Source organism: Thunnus albacares, chromosome 14 (genome assembly GCF_914725855.1).
Source record: "Thunnus albacares chromosome 14, fThuAlb1.1, whole genome shotgun sequence".
NCBI classification, from domain to species: Eukaryota; Metazoa; Chordata; class Actinopteri; order Scombriformes; family Scombridae; genus Thunnus; species Thunnus albacares.
The window spans coordinates 11,660,823-11,681,835 of record NC_058119.1 but is presented as its reverse complement, the minus strand read 5'-3'; the positions used below and the strand labels follow the sequence as shown (position 1 = coordinate 11,681,835).

General features: G+C 37.9%; 1 protein-coding gene across 11 annotated transcripts in view; it reads left to right on the top strand.

Annotated features, from left to right (window-relative positions):
• LOC122996819 (neurexin-1a-like) overlaps positions 1 to 21,013 on the top strand; it is a 269,296-nt gene that overhangs the window by 222,142 nt on the left and 26,141 nt on the right. For 7 of the 11 annotated variants that reach the window (XM_044372527.1, XM_044372526.1, XM_044372529.1 and 4 more), the window contains 2 exons: positions 5,951 to 6,040; positions 7,367 to 7,686. In XM_044372527.1, coding sequence (XP_044228462.1) covers positions 5,951 to 6,040; positions 7,367 to 7,686 — 410 coding nt within the window. The remainder of the gene's footprint in view (positions 1 to 5,950; positions 6,041 to 7,366; positions 7,687 to 21,013) is intronic. The other 4 variants (XM_044372532.1, XM_044372530.1, XM_044372538.1 and 1 more) reach the window with 1 other exon arrangement.

The following is a 21,013-nucleotide window of genomic DNA, read 5'->3' as shown; positions in this document are numbered from 1 at the left end:
GGAAGATGAATACACCAATTACTGTGCCGTGTTCTCTCAGCCTGCGATGTGTGTAGTTGCATAATTAATATTTAGTAATTTATAAAAGTGTAATATATACCATAAATTATATGTTATATGACTGCAATACTTGTAATACATTTACAGTCTTGCAGTAACAGATAACTTGCATATGAAACTGGAAGGTGTAGATACATATTCGGGGAAATGGAAGGTCTGCGATGCTATTTTTGGAGGGCAACTGTGAAGTAATCTACTAACAGAAATGGAAAACAACTCAGCAACACCGGTATGTTTCTGTAGAACGTCAGTATGTCAGTAGTATGACTGCTTTTACTTGAAAAGTATTTAAATGCCACTGCTTGTGTTGTTGAAATTGTTCACTTTTAACTGCTTAAAGGCTTTGACAAAAGCTATAGAGGATTAAAGGAGTGTGATGACTGTTCTGTCAAAAAAAAAAAAAAAGAAAAAAAAGTAATGCTCATACAAAAACACCAAACTTGTTTTAGGAGCAAGTGAAGCATTTACTCCAGAAGAGTAGACTGGGCGACAGGACAAACACAAGACAAATTCAACCTGTCTCTCCCCGTATGCATAATGTTTGGTGACCTTTTTAACTGTGACCAGTGCATTCATCCAAATGAAAGAGGGTTGAGAGAGGGACTCAATCCTTGATGCTTGCCTCAGGTGAAACAGGGACGCTAATGGCTTTTGACATGTCGTGGACATGGCAGAATGCACAGCGGGGTTAAATGCCTGGATGCTACTATCTCAATCTTCAAATAACAAACATCTTCAGTCCTCTAAACACCCATGATGCATACAGATGTGCTGCTCATAAGTTGAATAAATTGGAGAAAACAACTTTTTTTTTTGTTTTATATGTTGTCATATTTGTCATTAACAGTCACTTATTGAAGGTTTTACTGCAGAGTGAAATTTTATGGTTAACTTCTGCTCAATATGAAATATATCACTTTGTAAAACACTATCAGTCAAGATCACTGACATACAATAGCTTTGCAGTTAATAATTTATTGGACTGTTTAATGCCCAGCAATAGAAAACATAGCCCAGTAAGTATTCCACAAGCAAGTGAGTTTTATTATGTTTTATACTGATTGTTAACACATTGTAATGAGGAGCACAATCTGTATATTTTGAATTCCTCATCACTGAGTTGTAAAATCTAAAAGACCAGATAATAATATTAGATGAATTCCTCTTATGATAAGTGCTGAGTTATAAATGCTGCAGGGGAAAGTGACCAACCTCATCCCCACCAATCATGCATCAGTGACAATGCCAAGTCAAGCTACCTTATTAGGCTCGTTGCAGACTAATTACATCTAATCACAATTACTGCGCAGTTCCTCCCCTCATCCCCAGCACACAAAGCCATTATTCTCTCAGCTCGCCTGTAGTTTGATTAGTATCCATGTATGCCTCTAACGCACTCATAATAGCAGCCCTCAGCCACTCTTAGGCCACTCACAGATCAACAGTGATTATAATAAGAGTAGACAGCAAAGATAAAAATGATGGCTAGAGAGTGAGAAAGACAGAGAGGAGAAGATTATATGGGAGGGAGCGATCATTCTCAGAGCAAGGAAATAATTGCTTCACCGGGGCCTATATTGCTGCCCTCGTAATCTCATTAAAAAAAGTCTCGTACTGCATATATGGGCCATTAAAAGTCTTTAGCACAATTATTAGAATCTAAAATGCAAAACGCACACGCAGACGCATAACTAGCTTTCTATTTGTTGTAGTTTAGTCCTCTTCCCTTTATCCTCACCCCGCTTTCATTCTGCCCACACACAAAAGGCTGGGCAGCAACAAAAAAATCTGCCCCTTCTCCCGAGTCTTGGCCATGGAAGTAATACCATCACAATGGTGCTGCCAGGCCCGCAGGGTACAGGTCAGTATCCTATCGGAGCACCCAATGAACACGCGCTGCACACAAAGATAATGGAGAAGTCCCTGGCCTTATTCTTTTACTGTTATCAGAGCGTGGTGCACTTACAGAGCTCTCTGTCTCTCACTCCACTCTCCTCAGCTCTCAGTTCCCTATTTTTCAGTCCTTTTTACCTCTATCTGTCCACCCCTGCCCCCTCCTCTGTCGATCTCACCCTCTGTCCTGTTTTTCCACCTTGCGTTGGGGAGTCTGATTTGTGGGATACAAGGGGAGGAGGGTTAGGTTTATCCATCAAAGCTCCATCCTATCTGCTCCGGTTTCTCCTCTGTTCTATCCATGAGCCTATTCAGTCTATTGTGCGAGCAGTCATCACTGAGCATGCTTAAAAATGGTGCAGTGGTTGCCACAGCCAAAGTAGCATAAAAAAGGGGAATTGAATAATAAAAATAATAGTGAGATTTGTGTAGGTTCCTCCTTTTTAATTCTCCCAGCTCCATGAACAGAAGAAGCATTTGCATATTTGTTCATTTAATGTGGCGAGTGTCCTAGGGCTTGTAATAAGATAAAGCCCCCACCTTATCTGACCACTTTATTAACAAAAAAGAAAACAAGTGAGTGAGGGCAAAGCGGGTCGGTTGGGAGGGCTCAGCTGAATCGCTGCTGTCTGGCGGAGGAGATAAGCTAGGCTGTCCCATACCAAACCAAATCACCACTCAGCAGCAGTCACAGGCTCCGCTCGCAGGCAGGATGAATGGGCTCTACTGCTGCATCGAAGCCCAGGGGATAGCATTGTTTAACACTCCGGTGTCCCACAGTGGGGATCAATACACGATCAGACCTTGATTATATCCACACTTAATTAACCTCAGTATAAGGATAGACTGAGCGTGGCGCAGGGTGCAGAGCCAAACAGATAAAGCGCTACCGTCTTTGAAAATAGAGCATGTTTTTGCACAAAAGTAGAGGATTTTGGCACAGTGGTACACTGTGTGTAAGGATAAGTGCGTGTGTGTTTATTGTATGTGTGTGTGCCTGCCAGCCTGACACTATTCTGTGGTTTTCTATTAGTTCCCTTGCACTCCTCCTTAACAATTTCATATTGTTAAAATTTTTGATAGCAGCATGTAGAGAAATACAAAAGCTGTGATTTTAAATGAAAATTAAAAGATATCCATTTCATCATCATGCATCGTGGCTGTCAAGAAACTAAGCATGCATGTATGTCAAGAAATTATCATTAATTAATAATGACTATATTAGATAAAATGCCACTTAAATGAGCGTTGCTCTCCCTCGGTCTTTGTGTCCTCACCGTCCTCCCAACAGCTGCAGGCTAACTGTTCTCCAGAGCCCAGTTTGATGCTGACCTCTCCTCAGATGAGGTGTCAGAGTAGCAGGAAGCAGAGAGGTGACATAGCTAACACCCTGTGACTGACAAATGGAAGTGACAAGAATTAACAAAGCCTATGAATGCTCCATGACAACATTCAATTTAGCACATTCGAAATGTAAGGAAGTACAGCTGTGTGTGTGCATTTGTTTCTTTGTTTTTTATGTGTTTGTGTGTAATGCAATGCTGAGGAATAATAGCGGGTGTAGAGCTCTAGGAGCTTTGCATTGAGGAAATACAGTGAAATACACCGGGCAATATGGTAGACGTTACATAAGCAGAAAGCACCTGGAGGCTAGTGTGATTTGCATTCACATATCTGGGAGAAAATTTTTCTAACGTGTTTTTCTAAAGTGTTTCTCAGTAAATATTTTGTTTTTACAGGATAAATCTGGTGATATTCTATAGTTTTCTTATTATTAACAAATTCTATGAAAAGACCAAAACCAACAATGGACTGATCCCACTAACAAGTAAGCCAAAGAGCTTCACGTTCTCCAAATACTATTAAAAACACATCAATGAGCCACACCGTTGCACTTGGGGACATGTTCCTTCATTACAATGAACATGGGCATTGTAGTTTATTTTGAGGCGATCCCACATATACCGTCCTGCTGCCATAAATACTTATTAGAGCACCACATGTGGATAAATCCACAGCTGAGAATAGTCCCCAAAAATGCACAACTTACTCCTATTTGAGTGACATTTTCTTAAAATTACAGTGCCCAACTGTTTCAGGAGATCATTAAGCCCTTGTAAATGAAAATATTTGCGATCCATTTGTAAAGATTTGCATCTTCAGTAGCAACCAGTGGACTTGGGACTGAGTGCCACAGACAGGCTGGGGAAGTCACAAAGTATTAAAAGACGGACTAACACATTGTTGGTTTTGGTTTTTGTGTGGGAGTTGTTGACATTTTCAAGAATATTGCGAGTTCTTTATCATCAGTCAATACAATTATACTCCCCACTACTCTACCCCAGGACCTTGTGAAGTGTGAGAACAATTGATTGTACAAGTGAGGTTTACATGTTTGAAAATGTTTCATTTCAAGTTGAAGATGATGTCAATGTGCAGGTTCAAAAGCAGAGTTTAGGTTGCAGTTAAATACGGCGGGCATAAAGATACCCTCTAATGTGAAATGAAATTTTCCTCATGTCCATCACAGACTGATTCGATTGCCTGAAGGTTGCAGTATCACGTGTCTCACAAGTCTATACATAAAATAATAAACACTGTCCCTGTGTGGCTTTGTTGTAATGCAGAATGTATCTCTCTATCTCAATGTTGAGGCAGAAGTGTTCCACTAAATCTCTTTCACAAGCTTTTGTGCTCCAACCTGGCGCAATCAACTGCAGCCAAATTCCATGAGCTGTATAGACTAGCTTTAAACCCTTTTCTGTGCAGCTGATCCTCTACAGTAATTCAAGCTGATGCGATTAAAAAATGTCTTTTTATGCGTCTTCTTACCTCTAAGACCTTTCGTCAGACCAACTGTGCATCTGTTACAAGGTTACCTCCTTTCCTTCGTGCCTCTGCGATCCTTTCCTCTCTGAGGCTATTCTCCACCAAATCATGGTTAGCTACCGGATCTTTTATCTGCCAGAACTGAATTAATATAGTTGATGGGACAAACATTGTCAATCTGCCGGAAGAATGGAGCTGACTGAATTCAATCTCTGCAGACAATACCAGGGGGAAAGCACTCAGAGACAGTGCCACTTTGCTGAAAGTCTTCTGTTCTGGAGAGGTTATTGGCCTTGACAAAAGGGTGATGCAGAGTTTTCCATCATTAATGCTTAAGTGCCCCTACAGTCTTGGAGTGGAGTTTTTCTGTACATGCACTTTTCACTCCTGACACTTATCTGGCTTATTCTTTGAATACTGTTACTAAAGAAACTTTTCTGATGTCATCAAAACATAAACTGTGCAATGTTTAGCCACTCAAACTCTCAACCTATTCATGTTTCCTTCTTTATGACTCGTAGCTTTTGTCAAAGCCCTTTTTCTTGAAGAATTTTACAGTGTATGTATCTACTTTGACATTGTTTTCTGATTTTTCTCTGACTAGATGCTCTTAATGTATACTGTGTTAATTGTTGTATTGCAATTAGCTTATCATTTCTTGTCAATTAGGCTATTTATAAATGGGGTTGGTATTTGTAATATGTTAAAGTTAAATGGTTCTGTCCTTTAAACCATAAAAGGGTGACTTAACAATAAATTCAAATGATGTTCTTTTTGAAAATGTATATAACTAGCATAAAAGCCATTTAAAAAGATACAGAGGGATAAGACAAATGGGGTGGAAATATTTGGGTAAAGATTTTGTAATGGAAATGTATAAATTTGTGATTTGGTTTGGTTTATAACATAGCTCTATTAACCTAGATGAAACATTTGCGTGCTAATTCACTTATTGTCAATTAATATAGGCCTAATTTGTTGGCTAAAATAAAATAAAATGAGTGAACTTTGTTCAAATAATGTTTCAGTAAATATTGTTTTTTTAAATATACAAAACTTTTTAAATATAAAAACCTTGTGCAGTTGTATAGCTCCAGCATTAAGTATGAACATTTAACCTTTGACCTTACAGATTGTAACCAATGAAATGTCTCTTTAAACTTTAAAGGCAACAATGATAACGAACGCCTGGCGATTGCTAGACAGCGAATCCCATACCGACTTGGTCGAGTAGTTGACGAATGGCTACTCGACAAAGGTAAAATCACTGATTAAAATTTCAAATAAAATAATTTGATCATAACCAAGTTGTAGCAATATTTTGTAAATAATAAACCTAAAAAATAAATGTTCAGTAAAACTTAAAAACAAAATGATTTGAACAGTTAAATTTAGTGTTTTATATTTTTCATAATAATGTATTTATTTTATAGATGTCAGCTGTTTTAATACGTGTTTATTGTCAACTTAAGGTTAAAGGGACTGTAAATATGAATTTAAATCCACTTACTGAAGTAATATCAGCATTGTTAAAATGTCTATAAATTACTGTAGCATTTTGCTGTAAACGTATAAATGATAAATTTAAAAGATCTAGTTAAGCCATTCATTAGTTGCTATTTTTAGTGTTATTTGAAACATTTTTGAAACATATACAGCATTGTATGTTCCTAGATTAGTGTAATTTGATCTATTCTGATTAAACTGCTAGCAATGATAAATAGAGTGCAATATGAATTGGCATCAGAATTTTGAGTCCCTTTAACAGACATTGTAAATATGTATAGGGCATTAGATCAAGGAACTGTAATATAAAACAAACTGAGTGCATGCTTTGTTTTTTATAGTTCAATAACTAATTCATATTTTTCACATAAAATGTGAAATGAGCCCTATCATTTTTTTATGTTTTTTTTGTTTGTTTCCATTTTTCTTTATTAAAGTGCTGTCATACAATGTTTTTGTTTTCCAACCATATCTGTTTTAAGTTTAATTTTCCTTGGTTGCTTTTGCTAAAAGGATGAATAGTTTCAAATTTCCTTTCCAGAAGTGTGTCCTGCTTTGTACATAAGAAAAGTCCAATCCTCACTACCTGTAGCTATTTAGAACAGTTTTCCCCATGCTTGCTTTGCTCCAACTTTGTAAATCCTAAAGTTTGAAAGAAAAATTAAAAATTACATAAGCATAGCATATTAAAACAAATTCCCTTTCCGTTATTAAACAGTTGTTTTCTTCTTTCTCAGGCAAACAAATTGTCCATTTATATTACTTTCAAGATTATCTTTTCAAGTGTAGTTAAATCTCTTACATTTCTGACTAGACTGCCCTTTTAGCAAAGCTGCATTGATTTTCTAAATCCTGTGTTTTGATTTTATGTATTTTGCTTTTCATACTGTAGGCATCTCATCATTATTACAGCAATAAATTACCAGGGTTTGCCTCTACAACCTGTAATTTATTGGTCTCATTAGCCACTGGGCAAATAATTCGTCTTTCTGTCTTTTTTCTTTTTTTCCTGTTCAGTAAAAGTGACTGAGTCCACAGTTCAACATTCTTGTATATATGTAACATTGTTTTCCCACAGGGCGGCAGCTTACAATCTTCAACAGCCAAACCACTATACAGATTGGGGGCTGGGAGCGAGACCGGAGTCGATCCTTTCAGGGCCAGCTTTCGGGCCTCTACTATAATGGCTTGAAGGTGTTCAACATGGCTGCGGAGGGGGATCCCAACATTAGAATCCAGGGCAGTGTGCGGCTTGTGGGGGAGTCTCCCTCCTCTATCACGCCACAGTCAAGTACCACAGCCAATCGCTCAGAGACATCCACGTCCATCATGGAGATCACCACCACCACAGCGTCCAGCAGGCGAGTCAAGCAGACTACACCACGAGAGCCTCAGCAGGTAAGATGAGCTTTAAATGATTCTGTCTTAAAGGGGACCTACTATGCTTTTCCTTATTTTCCGTCATATATATAATGTTACAATACCGGATGTTCATGTTAAATGTTGATGTTCACCGCTCCGCTCTGCTAACATTATGGCGTTTTTCTATTGTTTTGGGGGTAGTCCTGCCGAGCCATGACTCGAGTTGAGCTGGCACGCTGTGAGTGTTTTTCCATTACACGGCAGGGCAAAGTAAAATAAGTTGTTTACCTGTTGAAGTTATGCTGGTCGTCTGCAGCTCTTCATCAAACATCATCATCACTGTGGCTGTTTCTGACTGTACTATTCCTCCCTGTATTATTTCTAACTGATCTGCTGAACAAATAGCTCCAAATATCTCCATATGTTGTTGTTTCAACCATTTTTTAGCACCGCTAATGAAGCTCTGCTAATTCAGCGAGGGACATGTTTCATTTCCTGTAAATTCTTCACAATAAAAGACTCATCATTTAAAAGTAATTTAAAAACTTTTAATTTGAAGCAGTACAGCAGGAAATGTTGGGTTTGCATTGACGGTAACTTAACATGACTCTGATATGGCTGCACCTCAGGAGGCTTCCGGAAAGCTGGCCAATCAGAACAGAGTGGGCTCATCAAGAGCCTTAAAGAGACAGGAGCTAAGACTGCCTGTTAAGAGACAGAGGCTGAACTGAGGGGCTGCATAAAGGGCCAGTATAAGATAAATAAGGAACTTATTTATTTATTTTTCGAACTGTGAAGCATGCAAAGCTACTCTAGTGTAGTCCAAAAAATAAAAATATAGGGCTGAAAATGAGCATAATAGGTCCCCTTTAAGAGACGTTCATACGTGTCATTTATGTTATGAAATATTCACAATGCACAGCAGGAGTGAAGCACATCCTAGATTAATATAATACATTTCATCATTATGCTGTTATACTGTATCATGAAATATATGCCTTACTTTATTGTGTCATGTCTTTCTTCTCCTTGAGTCCTCTGACCTAAAAAATGGGGGAAAATAAGTCCATTGTTCCACCATTGGGAACAGCTCCACAGGCACGCTTTTGAGCATTTCTCCCCATGCAATCAGATGTGGCATTGTGGTGTGTGTGTGTGTGTGTGTGTGTGTGTGTGTGTGTGTTAGAGTGATAACCATCATAGAGGTCCTCCATTATCTTTATCTGTCCTGCATGAGCGGTGCAGCATCTGCAGGAGCATATTACTTCTCAAATGCCACAATGTGTGACTGAACAATGCAACACAAAACGTGTGTCCTATCAAGTGAAATGGCAATAAGAGCATTTCTCAAAAATGCTCCCTGCCAAGAAAAAAAGAAATGTCGTCTTCAATCTGGTACAATACAGCAACAGCCATGAATTTAACCTAAAAAAAACTCTTCTTTATGTCTTAGCTTGGATTAGTGATATATTTGTTTTACACACCATCCAGATAAGATTCAAATTCCTAGACTGCAGTGCTGCAGATTTCCACTTTGAGTCTGAATTTCACAACCAGTGACTATATTTACTGTTATCACTGCACTGGGAATTAGCTTGCAACGAACATGCTGACAGAACTTCATTAAGATCTAGGAATACCTGCAACTGAACAATAAGATTGGAATTGACTCATTTAGGTCACAAAGAAAAATTGTTTGACTGGATTTGAAGTAGTCTCAATCTAGGAAATGCCTTCATGTGCTGTTGATACAGAACAAAAATAGAAGCTTCATGGCCCACAGGAAATACTCTGCTTTTGTAAACAATTAAAAAAAGTGAACTCAATGATAACTAAGGAACATGTGTTTGAATTGTTATGGAGTTAAAGCCACTTATGATATTTATTCCACATTAACACAGAACTGATTCTTTAAGCTAATGGCCATTTTACATTATATGAAACTCTCAAACAAAACCTGATAGAAAGGGACTGAAATATTGTTGGTTTGAAAACAGAATCTCTCAAGATACTGAGAGTTTTAAATAAAGAGAGAAAACCATGCAGAGCAAATATGTATCCGGATTTCAAATACTCTGTGAGTCAGTTATGGAAAGCATACATAGTAGCTTAAATTAAGCATCGCCGTCGACTAAAATGACCCTGTAATCAGCTTTTACAAATATAGTTTAAAATAATTTTGGATTTAACTCATTTTGATTAATCGGATTTGGTAAAGGAAGATTATAGCGTCTCCAGGAGGGGGCGGGTTTAACTTCATATTGAAAAATATATACACAATCCAAATTATTTAATTTTAATTCCTTTTTTGAAAGATTATCTAACTTTTTCTGTCTTTGCAATATGACTGAATAAAAAAGTTAATACACACCGTAAGTTTTTCAGGAAAAATGTGTCAGAGTCTAATGCTGTGTTGATTAGTTTCATTGTCTAGAAGTAACTCAAACATATTCAAACCATGTTCTTTAAACCATTTTAAATATGTTCTTTCACATTAATATCTATTGTTGCTTTTATGGAAATTGAAAGTATAAATAAGCCTTCAACCTTGAATCTTGGTGAATCTATGAAGCCAGCTTTAAGCTTAAAGATTTTCAACTCAGAAACAATCAACAATTTAAAGCAAAACGAAATGTCAAGTTATTCTCTCAGTTTAGCCGACTGTTCAACCTACAGCTCATATTATGAAGTGACAAACTCCTCCTAGATTTCAGCAATGCAGCAGTAAAGAGCGCAGATTACTGGCCATGTCCTAACTCTCTCTGACCTGAGCCCATAATGGTTTGTGTAAGGGTCTGCAGATGCTGACAAATAATACAATCATAAATATTGATCCACTGGAATGGTTTTCTCTCAGACTCAGCATGGTTCCTGAACCGTTGCTGGAGCATGTAATACAGGCGAAATATCAGACAATAGACTATAATTATATCAAAGCTCCATGCAGTGTTATAAATTGCCACCAAGGAACCAAGAGATTGACAGAAAGGAACAGGCTTGATAAGATGGATGCCCGTCTTTTTCAGGCCTTTTCATCTGTAGAGAAATAAAGTGATATAAATGACCATGACAATTTAGAAATACAGGGCATTACAGAGATGCAATATGTGCAGGGCATCTATATTTGTCTATTAATGTACTTATTTTGTGCTTTAGATGTGATGTGATTTTGGATATCTGACATTATGCCTTTATGCTAATCAGATTCTGCTTGAATAGTTTAATCAATAACCATTTGCCTTGTTGCAAGCATGTGTACAGCTCTTGGTTTTGATGTAAGCAGTGTAGTGTGAAGCTCAGTCCTTTTTGGGAATCAGATGCTGATGATAGGTACGTGTGTATTGTTCTAAAAGTATGCAGAGTGTCATTAATTTATCAGGCAGAGAGAGACAAGTTCTGTTGCAAACTCATCTTTAAAGTGGAAAAAAAAGGCTTGGTAAAAGGGAGAATAGTTAAGGCTAACTGTGTTTGTTTAGGTGTTATCTAATGCGTTCATACAGAAAAAAGGTCATTGGATTAAAGAGTTGTTCTGCGATGTAGACAGAGAAATGAATGAGGCATGCAAAAATGTGTCTATTGGGAGATGTCAGTGTGTTCAGTTTGATTCAACGTGACGACCTTCCCATGGCGAGCTCTTGCAGTAGGACTACTGTCTCAGGACACTACACTTAGAAAGACATTGTGTCTGGTTTCTGTTAAAAGAGACGGTGCATTCATTCCTTTCCCTTGAATAGTCTGCGTTTAATCATTGTCCAGCTGTTCCATCTCCTTTCTGATGGCGAATGCAATTCAGTGAATGCTTTTATATCCTAAGAGCCTCACATTACTGGGACACGTACATATTTAGTATGGCTGGCCCCAGTGGAAATGGAATGGCTAACACTGGCGGAGGCAGTCTTAGGCTCTAACCATTGAAGCTCAGTGAAAATGGCACTCCAGAATATGTAGATCAGGCTGGAAAAGAGTGCAGTTGATCCAAAAAAGATAAGCACTATATAAGCTTGTCTAACAATGACAGGTGAGGGCAATTATTAACTTGACACGCATAGTTAAACTTTAAGTCCAGTTAGAGTCACCTGTTGTAAGTGCCTGTTGCGTTCATTGTCACTCATTGATAGATTGTCAGTAAAGCAATGACCACAGGATGGCAATAGTGAGAGAATACTAAAAGCGTAAAAGAGTTTTTAAAAAATGGCAGGCTCTGTAGATTTAGGGTATGTCCTCTTGCACTGGCCCACTTAAAGTCAGTGCTAATCATCATTAGTATAATGATTTTGAAGCGTCTGGGGGACTCTCGCCTTCTCAGGTGCCCTATCAAATAGTTCTGTAAATGCTCGTCTGGGGTTATATTGTTATTGAATACCATGGGCCTTGGCTTATGGGTAACATTACATTAATGTCATTCTTTTCAAACCACTGGGTGTCCACTCATGCTTTATTAAAATGGATATTAACATCTTAGAGCACACTGGCCTAATCGAGAAAGAAATGCACCATGGGAAAAAGCTGATGAGTCAGAATTGTTAATTTAATAATGATTTGAATTTTCCTATTGCTTAAGGGATAATTGGATTGGTTCAATTCCAGGACTTACAGCCCACTCAAATACAGAGCTAGTAAATACTAGTGAGGCCTAACCTTGATTTTACCTTTATTTTGATCATATCCTGAAGTTTCCAGACTAAGAGATTCTACACTTGTCTCTTTAGTGTCAAATCTTCTCTGTTGTGCCTTTTTTCTGCGGTGTGCTCCATGCCCTGAGCAGGGGAGGTAGCTTACTGTATGGGCCTGACTGTCTTCATGAAGTGTTTGCTCCCTGTTGTAGTGCCTGGTCGCATCCAATTAAACCATAATGCACTTGTGTATGCATTCACAAACAACGAAATAGCTACTGTACACACACAATAAGAAATGCTTCTTAATTCTCTTGGCTACTGATATGATTTAAACTATATTTTCCCGCCTCAGCTTGATTTATTTATTGTTCAAGAAAATTAGTGAATTCTTTCCCTCATGCACCGAAAAAAGTCAGAGAAATTTCAGGTGTACAGTATTGTATCTGCAGATGTCAGTTTGGACCTATAACTGCCAAATTCACACAAGACTAATGGCAACACTAGCTGCCAGTGGTCAAGCACTTTCAGCATTATGATGAGCTAGCTCTTGTTAATCTGTATCCATGGTCCTCAACCAAAACTTTTTATTCAGTTTGATTTGAGATGAATTTTAAAAAGTTATGGATACACCAATGACTTGGACTTTTGCATATATTTTGGATGCTGCACATGTGTAAATGTGGGATATGATTATAATGTTTACCTTAAATACTGAATACATGTTGTGTGTAGCAATTTTTTGAAGAGCCGGTGGACAAAATGAAGGAAAATGTCAAGTTGGAGAAAGATAACATTTAATACCAGATGATGCTTAATCAAAACCACTCAAGGATAAGAGACAGCGCCCTGTGTAACTGTTACCCTCCCTGCAAAAAAAAGAAAAAAAAGACGAAAGCCTGCTATCTGGAACAGCCATTGAGAGCTCTTGACAGTGATGGATCCTCACCTGCATTGCTATGTATTATCAACCCTGGCCAGCACACATACAGTATATAAATCTCACAAGCGGTCATAGTGTGAGGCTGCCATCCACCACCACTTCTGTCTGCAGAAACATCATCTAAAGTTGGTATTGGCTGCAGCATGATGAAAGGACACAAGGATACACCAGAAGAAAAATGTTGTTTAGTAATGACTTGGACAAATTAGAGCAGTGGTTGTCAAGCATTTTTTTCAATAACGGCAACCTTCCATAATGATTTGTTAAATAGTTTTTTTAATATGATGATTCCGCTATTTATTGCTTATTTCTTCCCATTTGATAGCTATGTTTGAAAATGTAACATAAAATTGTAATTTAAGTACAAGTTTCCCCTTTTTAAAATGTGGTTAAAGGTTATTAAAATGCACAATGAAATAAAACAGCCTACAGCCACACTAGCAGCTCTGTGAGGCTGTACTTTTCTAGCTTTGGGCTAAATGCTGCAACATGCTGATAATGCAAGTAATATCTAATGTGTTAATCCTCTTAGTCTAGCATGTTAGCCTGCTAACATTTGCTAATTTGCACTGAAATACAATGTGCAGCGATTTTCACAACAATTCATCCAAAAGTTGTCTACACATTTCACTCAATCCCAAAAATGTCAACCCTTTGGTGGCTATACAGGAAAGTCAGGGTATCACCAAAGTCAGTAGTTGTCCTGACGGGGACATGAATGTGTCCACATTTCATGGCAATCCATTCAACTGTTGTATTCAGGCCAATATGGCACTTCTTAAACAATAGCAATATCAGACCTTATCTGACATTCCACGCTTACCATGTTTCCTTCATCACATTTTTGCAGTTTCTGTTTTATAGCTTGTTGCTGGTGGAAATTCAAGAATGCAGATTATAGCTTGTTCTTAGGGAGAATGAATTGCCACTATGTCACATCATTGCCAACAAATAGTCAATTGGCCTCACTATTTCTGAATTAACCCTAGGTGAAGTGGGTGAAATAGCCATTCAGGGGAAGTGAGGAACATTCAAAAGACATTGTGTGGGCCATTTCATTTGCACTCACAGCACATGGTTCAGTTCCAGTTGAACTGGCTTGTAGTGGCTCTGTTTTTCTTGGTCCCCGAGACGAGAGGCAGAAACCTGGCCTCTCTATAAGTCACAGGGATAAACAAAGATTTGACATGCTGTGCTGCTACACCTTTAGTGCAGTGTTTAGGTACCTCCTAGCCTCCCTCACTGACTCTTACAAACACACTATAATAAACTTAGTGTCACAGTAATCTTGTGTTGAAAAATCTTCTGCAATTTAGTTCCCAATAACTGCTCAGTCTGCAGCTTCTCTCCGTTTATAATCACCCATGCACTATGTCTCTTTATTGTATCTAGTACTACCTTTAGGCATTGTTGTGATTGTCTTGACACTGGTAGGGATTATTGTTTTTCAAGCTAAGGCTGCAATAAATCTGCACAGCCAGATTTAATACTAATCCTGCATGCATCAATATTCAGACCTGAGACTTATCTTGGGTATTAAGCACTCCTCAGGCAACTGCACACATGCAGTGTACAAGGCTCTTTAATAGTGTTATATGATATGGTACTGAGACTTCAGTTTAAGGATGATTTGGTCTTAATTTTACTTAAGATTATATCTACTTCTACATATTTTGCCATGCTAGCATGGCAATACGGACAGCAATGCCAGTCTGTCCACCATTTTAGTCCAGACTGAAATATCTATGAGACGGATTGCCATGAAAATTTTTAGACATTTAGCTTCCCAGAGGATGAACCTTACTGACTTTTTTGATCCCCTGACTTTTCTACTAGCACCACCATGAAGTGTGGTTTTGAGTAAAATGTGTCAACAGCTATTGGATGGATAGTCATGGAAATTGGAACACACATTCATGCTCCACTCACGATGAACTGTAATCACTTTTGTGATCTCTCAACTTTTCTTCCAAAACTAACATCAGGTAAAAATTTTGTCCAGTACTTTGGTTTGCAAAATTAAAGATATTCTCATCAGCCTCAGCTGTACTTTGTGTTTAGGCCTAATTATCAAATGTTAGCATGCTAACACGTTAAACTAAGATGGTGACCATAGTAAACATTATACCTACAAAACATCAGCATGGTAGCATTACCATCAAAGCATGTTAGCATGTTGACATAAGGATTTTAGCTCAAATCATGGCTGTGTGTAAGTATATGGTGACCAGATGTCCCAGGTTGTCTGGGATTGTCCTGGTTTCAAGCTGTGTGTCCCTAGTCCTAACAAATATCTGTAAAACACTAAAACGTCCTGGTTTTCAACATTCACTACCAAATTGTCCCGGTTTTCACCACAATTAAAATAATAATTATAATACGATACTTGTTTTCAGCACTTATATAGATGTTTATTATGTTCTGTCCCACTCATTATTACCTAACAACCCAATATAAAAACATAAACAATGCACCATGCATCTAAATTCAACACTGATTTGTCTGTATGTGTGTCAATCAATCAATGTGTCGTTATCAAGGCTGTTGCTAGCCTATGATGCTTAGGGCTCTTTCTGACAGAACCTGTCAGTATGCTAACGGTTAGCTGTCTGTTAGCTGGTTAGCCGGTCTTTTCCAAGAGCTCCATGATTCTTACTCCTTCCTTTGTAAAGTACCCGGCAATGAAAATACTGCGTTCTGCACACACTGCAAGAGTACATTTTTGGTCATGCATGGAAATGTGGATTTGAAAGATCATATTAAAATGGCCAAACATAAGCAGTGCTGAGCGCTCCAGAAAAGAAACTCTAACTAAGAAAGGACTGAAAGACTGCAAAGTACAAAGTACCCGGCAATCTTCTTGAAGGTAACTTTCTTTAAAGGCTGTTTCTCATTTTTTGTTAGTAACGAGGTGTAATTGTGATTTAATGTTTTGACATTTTAATCTTTGTAAATTTTCGACCAGCTCATGGCATAGCGTTGTGAAGATGTAAGTTAAATTTATTTTTATGTTATAACCTATAAAGTTATTTATAGGCCACAAAGAGATTTGTACCTTGTTTTGTTTTTTAAAAAAAGCTGGTAGGAAATGTGTCTCAGCCATTTAGCCAGTAGCCTGCACTTGTGCACACTGACGAATACCTTGGTGGATTTTGGGAGAGAAAACATAATTTTTCGTCTGCAGAGGTGCTGTCCACGGTGTTGAAAGGTGCGCTCAGTAGGTGTGCTAAGCACTGAAATAATTGTCCTCCATCCTGATGAAAATGCCTATGGTGCATGCATAAGCGCATACATGTGCGCGTGCATGAACGTGTGGTACACTTAAGGGTCCCGGTCTGGGGGTTTGAAAATCTGGTCACCATACATAAGTTCAGTCTCACAGAGCCACTAGCATGGCTGTAATATTGCTCCTATGATCCTCAGTTAGAAATGTAAAACCATTGGCTTAAGACAAATCTTGCTGCTTAATATTCTAGTTCCATCATGTTGGTAGTGAAATTAAACTCAGGTAGATATAAGACTTATGACGAGCTTCACAAGTGTGCCACCGTTGTCCTCTTTGTGACGTAGCATAAGAGCCTTTTAGAAATCACTGTTGTCTTCACCAGTCACATGAATGACAAAGCATCAAAGAGATCATTTTTTTCTTTTTTGTTCTGGTCTCTTTCCACTTACACTGCAGTTCTTTTAGTGAACCCAATTTACTAATCTGCTTAACTCCACCCGTTCAGATGCCCAACCCTCCTTTATTTGTTATGCCACAGGATCAGCCATTTTGTGTTTATCTTGTTTTTGTCCTATCTACCAGTGCGGGGTTTATCAACTCCCTTGCATTTCAATTTAAATTTTATCAAGTTACTAAGCAACAGACTGCCTGCAACAGTACAGTAAGTTGTTTTTGATTGACGGGTATACACTCAATTAGTCAAAGGGCACTTTTCTCGTCAACTTACGGGGGGAAAAAAGCATAGGGTATTTGCCAGAACTGTATTCTGAGTAGCTGGCAGTTAAACTTGATGTTCCTGCTCATTCTATTGCAGAATAAAAAGCACAAGTTTTCTTTCGTTGTTCATTTCATGGTACTGTGAGTTACCCAGCTGTGTTTGTACTGGTGTCAGCCATGTAATCATGGCTCATATACACAGCACTCTCATTGCTGAATTTCATGATGGATAGTTATTTTTTCTAAAGATGGCTTTTACTGCCTTTTTTTTTTTTCGTTGTTTGAAAGAGAAGAAAGAGAGCAAGATGAGACAGGCATGCCGCAATTCTAAGTCAAGATGTTGCAGGTAACTGGTGTGCAGTTTGGCCACTAGTGAACTCACATGACAGATAAATGAAACACAGAGTCTCCTTAACCTTTCTCCATTCATGTGTGAATGATACAGAAGTGGACACACATCCTATGAAAATGAAACACATGGAAAAGGGAAACTGCGGTTTGAGAATACCCAATGAGAGAAGCTTTCCATTGTCTTTTTAGATAAAATTAAAATATTTCATTTCATTTGCTTCTCTTTATTTACATTTCCTACTCTGTGATTGGTAAAGATCACAGTAATGTTTAGATTGGATATACTTCATTAGTGTACATGATGAAATAGAGTGTATCACTAAAATGTTGTACTTTTACTATTTGGAAATAGAGGAGGTTCTCTTCTGAAGAGTTATTGACCATTCATCAAAATGAGTACTTCTTCTCCAAGTACCTTGAAGATTTTTTTGTCAACAGAACCGCATGAAGTCTCAGATTCCTCTTCTTTAAAAAGGAACGATTATAAAACAACAGCTGAAACACAAGAAGCTTTAGGTACAGTAGGAAGTTTGTTTTGTTGATTCTACACAGGATATTATCAGAGCCAAATTTTGTAACATTAACATTCCTGTGCGAGGTAAAGCTAAATGGGAAATTACTGATTTGCAGAGATTGTACATATTTTTCTTCTCTTATTTGTGTTAATAAGAATTGCTTGTCACATCCCTAACTAAGTGGAACTGTTTTCCTCAACTCATCTAAAGGCAGATCTCATTGTAAGATGAAAACCAGATACTTTTTTTTCTCATTTCTACCTCTGTGTGCTCTCCAATTAAAAAAACAGACACATGCTCAGCAAACTGAAAGGTTACTAAAGAAACTCACAATGTTCCACATTTACAGGGAGGATTAATCAGCAAGGGTTCAGTCATGTTGAATGAGTCGTATTTTATTCAGGATATTAAACCTACAGTAACTGTCTCATGGACTTACAGACATACTGCAGTGTTCAGTCTGAGTGTCAGTGCCCTATTAGATTATGGTGCCTTCAGTTATTCACAGAAAGAAAACATCTTTCACAGAAAGATGCAACAACATTGCAGGGGATAAGATTTCCCCTGCAATGCAGATGTATGGGATTGACCATTGTGTTATTGAGATACTGCAAGCTTGAGAAAAAGAGTGATTATTATGAAACAGTTGGCTTTACTGACAGGTGCACTATTGATTTTTCTAGGTTTTATTATATTACATGTCTTTTATTCCCTTTTGAAAATGTCTGGTGTCACCACCTACCCAAGCTGAAGAAAAAGAAAAGCCACAGTGGATAATTCAATCGCTGCATGTGTAACAAGCACAAAAAAATGATGAGAGCAGAAACAGATTGAATGCAAGTGAATGTAGATGGAAAGGTCTCCTGTGCAGCACTTGTGTGTTTTACTAACCTCACAACCTTGCTCCTAAAGTGGGGTGTGTGTGGGTAGGTGGTCATGGAGTGTGCCGCCCCAGGCCTGGTCATGGGCTGTGCCCACCCAGTGCTGACAGATGGCAAAGGAGCTAACACTGTAGACCTGCGGTGGCCCCGGGCCTGCAGCGCTCACTCCCAGCGACAGACCATATCCATCATCTTAGCCTCACCAGGGGCCATTATAGAAACTGCCCTTCAACATTGTGTTGCACACATAGAGTCCATGTTACTCGCTGATCCAGTCCACCTTGGCAGGGGTGAACACATACATGCCTTAGTATGTCAGTGTGTGTTCACATGATTTGATGAATGTTTGCATGACAGCAGATGCAGGCTTTTCTGCAGCAGGTAAACGATCTGCACATTATCCAGCTGAGACACCAGGATGCCTTGTGTTGCATTTGATGGTTTATTTTATGCTTTCTTGTTTTAAAGGTTTGCTAAAATTCCTTTACAGATACTTACTTATCACCATTATCAAGATAGTCAACAAAGAAGCATCTTTGTTTTCGCTGGTTTCACTCTACTGGCAGCATTACAGAGGGCTACAGATTGTCCCACCAAGTCTTGTTTGGATGACAAGAATGAAACCTACGCAGTGTGAATGTCGTCTCTGTTGTTTTATAAAGTGTTGGTTTGTGCGTGGAGGAGATAGTGACACTGACAGCTTTACAGCATGTTTTATAGACCATATTGTTGTCTCTCTGGACATTTGCTGTTATGATTTCTAGAAACAGAAAATAGTCCTGGGCCAACTGTTGAGCATGAGATACAATTTGTCCTACAGTACATTGCTCCCACCTGCAATATTCTGTGATCAGCTGGTTTATACATTACATTCATGAGCTCTGTGCCAACTGCTCAATGAGCAGCGCTGAGCTCTCCACTTTGAAAAATAATTTTCTGAAAAGCTGGAAGAAAGTGTCAGCCACAAACTGGCTTATGCATCTAAAGGCTTATTTTTCATGTTACAAACACTGTGAGTCATATTTAAAATTTTAATTCTCAGAAGAAAAAAAAAATCTGATATGCTTATTTCACCCCAGGATAAACCCCTTAACTGATCCCTTCAGCTTGTAGAAAACAAAACTGATTGCTAAATGTGATGCATTCTAGTAAAGAACATCAGCAAACTTCACAAGTAGAAGACCTCGACTTGAGTTGTGTAGATCTGTTTTCATCCATCTAATTTGCTGCATCTACAGTATCATAGCAGTGTAGTAATTGAGTCTGCAGCTATCGAGAGCCTAAGATTAAGATCCTATTGTGCTGTACACCAATGGCTGGTTCCGTTCGAGGAGTAGTCATCTTGATCTCACGTTAAATACAACATTATATGAAGGGCTATTAAAGAGGGTACAGGGATGGAGATAAGGAAAGTATTTGGAAATGTCATCATCAAATAGATTTTAAATTATAGTGAAACAACACAGCATGCCAGCAGCTCAAGCTTAGTTTATAAGTGCATTTATTTTGCATGTATTAGTTGTGTATAAGCTGCACATATAAGCATTGATGTATCTGTCAACAACTATAACTCATTATATGAATTATCCATAACTGGTTGACTGATTATTGACAACATAATACAACACTGTGATCATATAAAGTTGTCTTCATATTGTTTTTTAACATAAATTATGAAGTATGTATTTATTATATTGGTAAACTGTATTATTTATATAACTAGTGCTAAAGTACTTATTTATTTATACTTTTTTTTGCTCCTCATGATGCTGACACAATTTTCTGATAAAGATCAGAGGATGTGGCTGAAATCTCAGTGGCAAATTTAATAAGTGTAAGTTAAGAATTTTTTGTCACCTTAAAGCAACAAAAACCTTAAAACCTTCTAGATCAACATGTTTTCATCAATTGTGAACATGCTTGTGAATAATATATACATGTGTGTAACATTCATTAACTGTTTATACATCGTTAGAATTTTCTTTGTTGAAAACTACATTTATAATAATGCATAAAAGTCCTAATATTGTAAATACACCATAGTGTTTTGTTGTTTAGTGTGCATGTCTGCTCATAAGTGCATAAATTTTACACTTTTACAGAAGCTCAGTAAAATG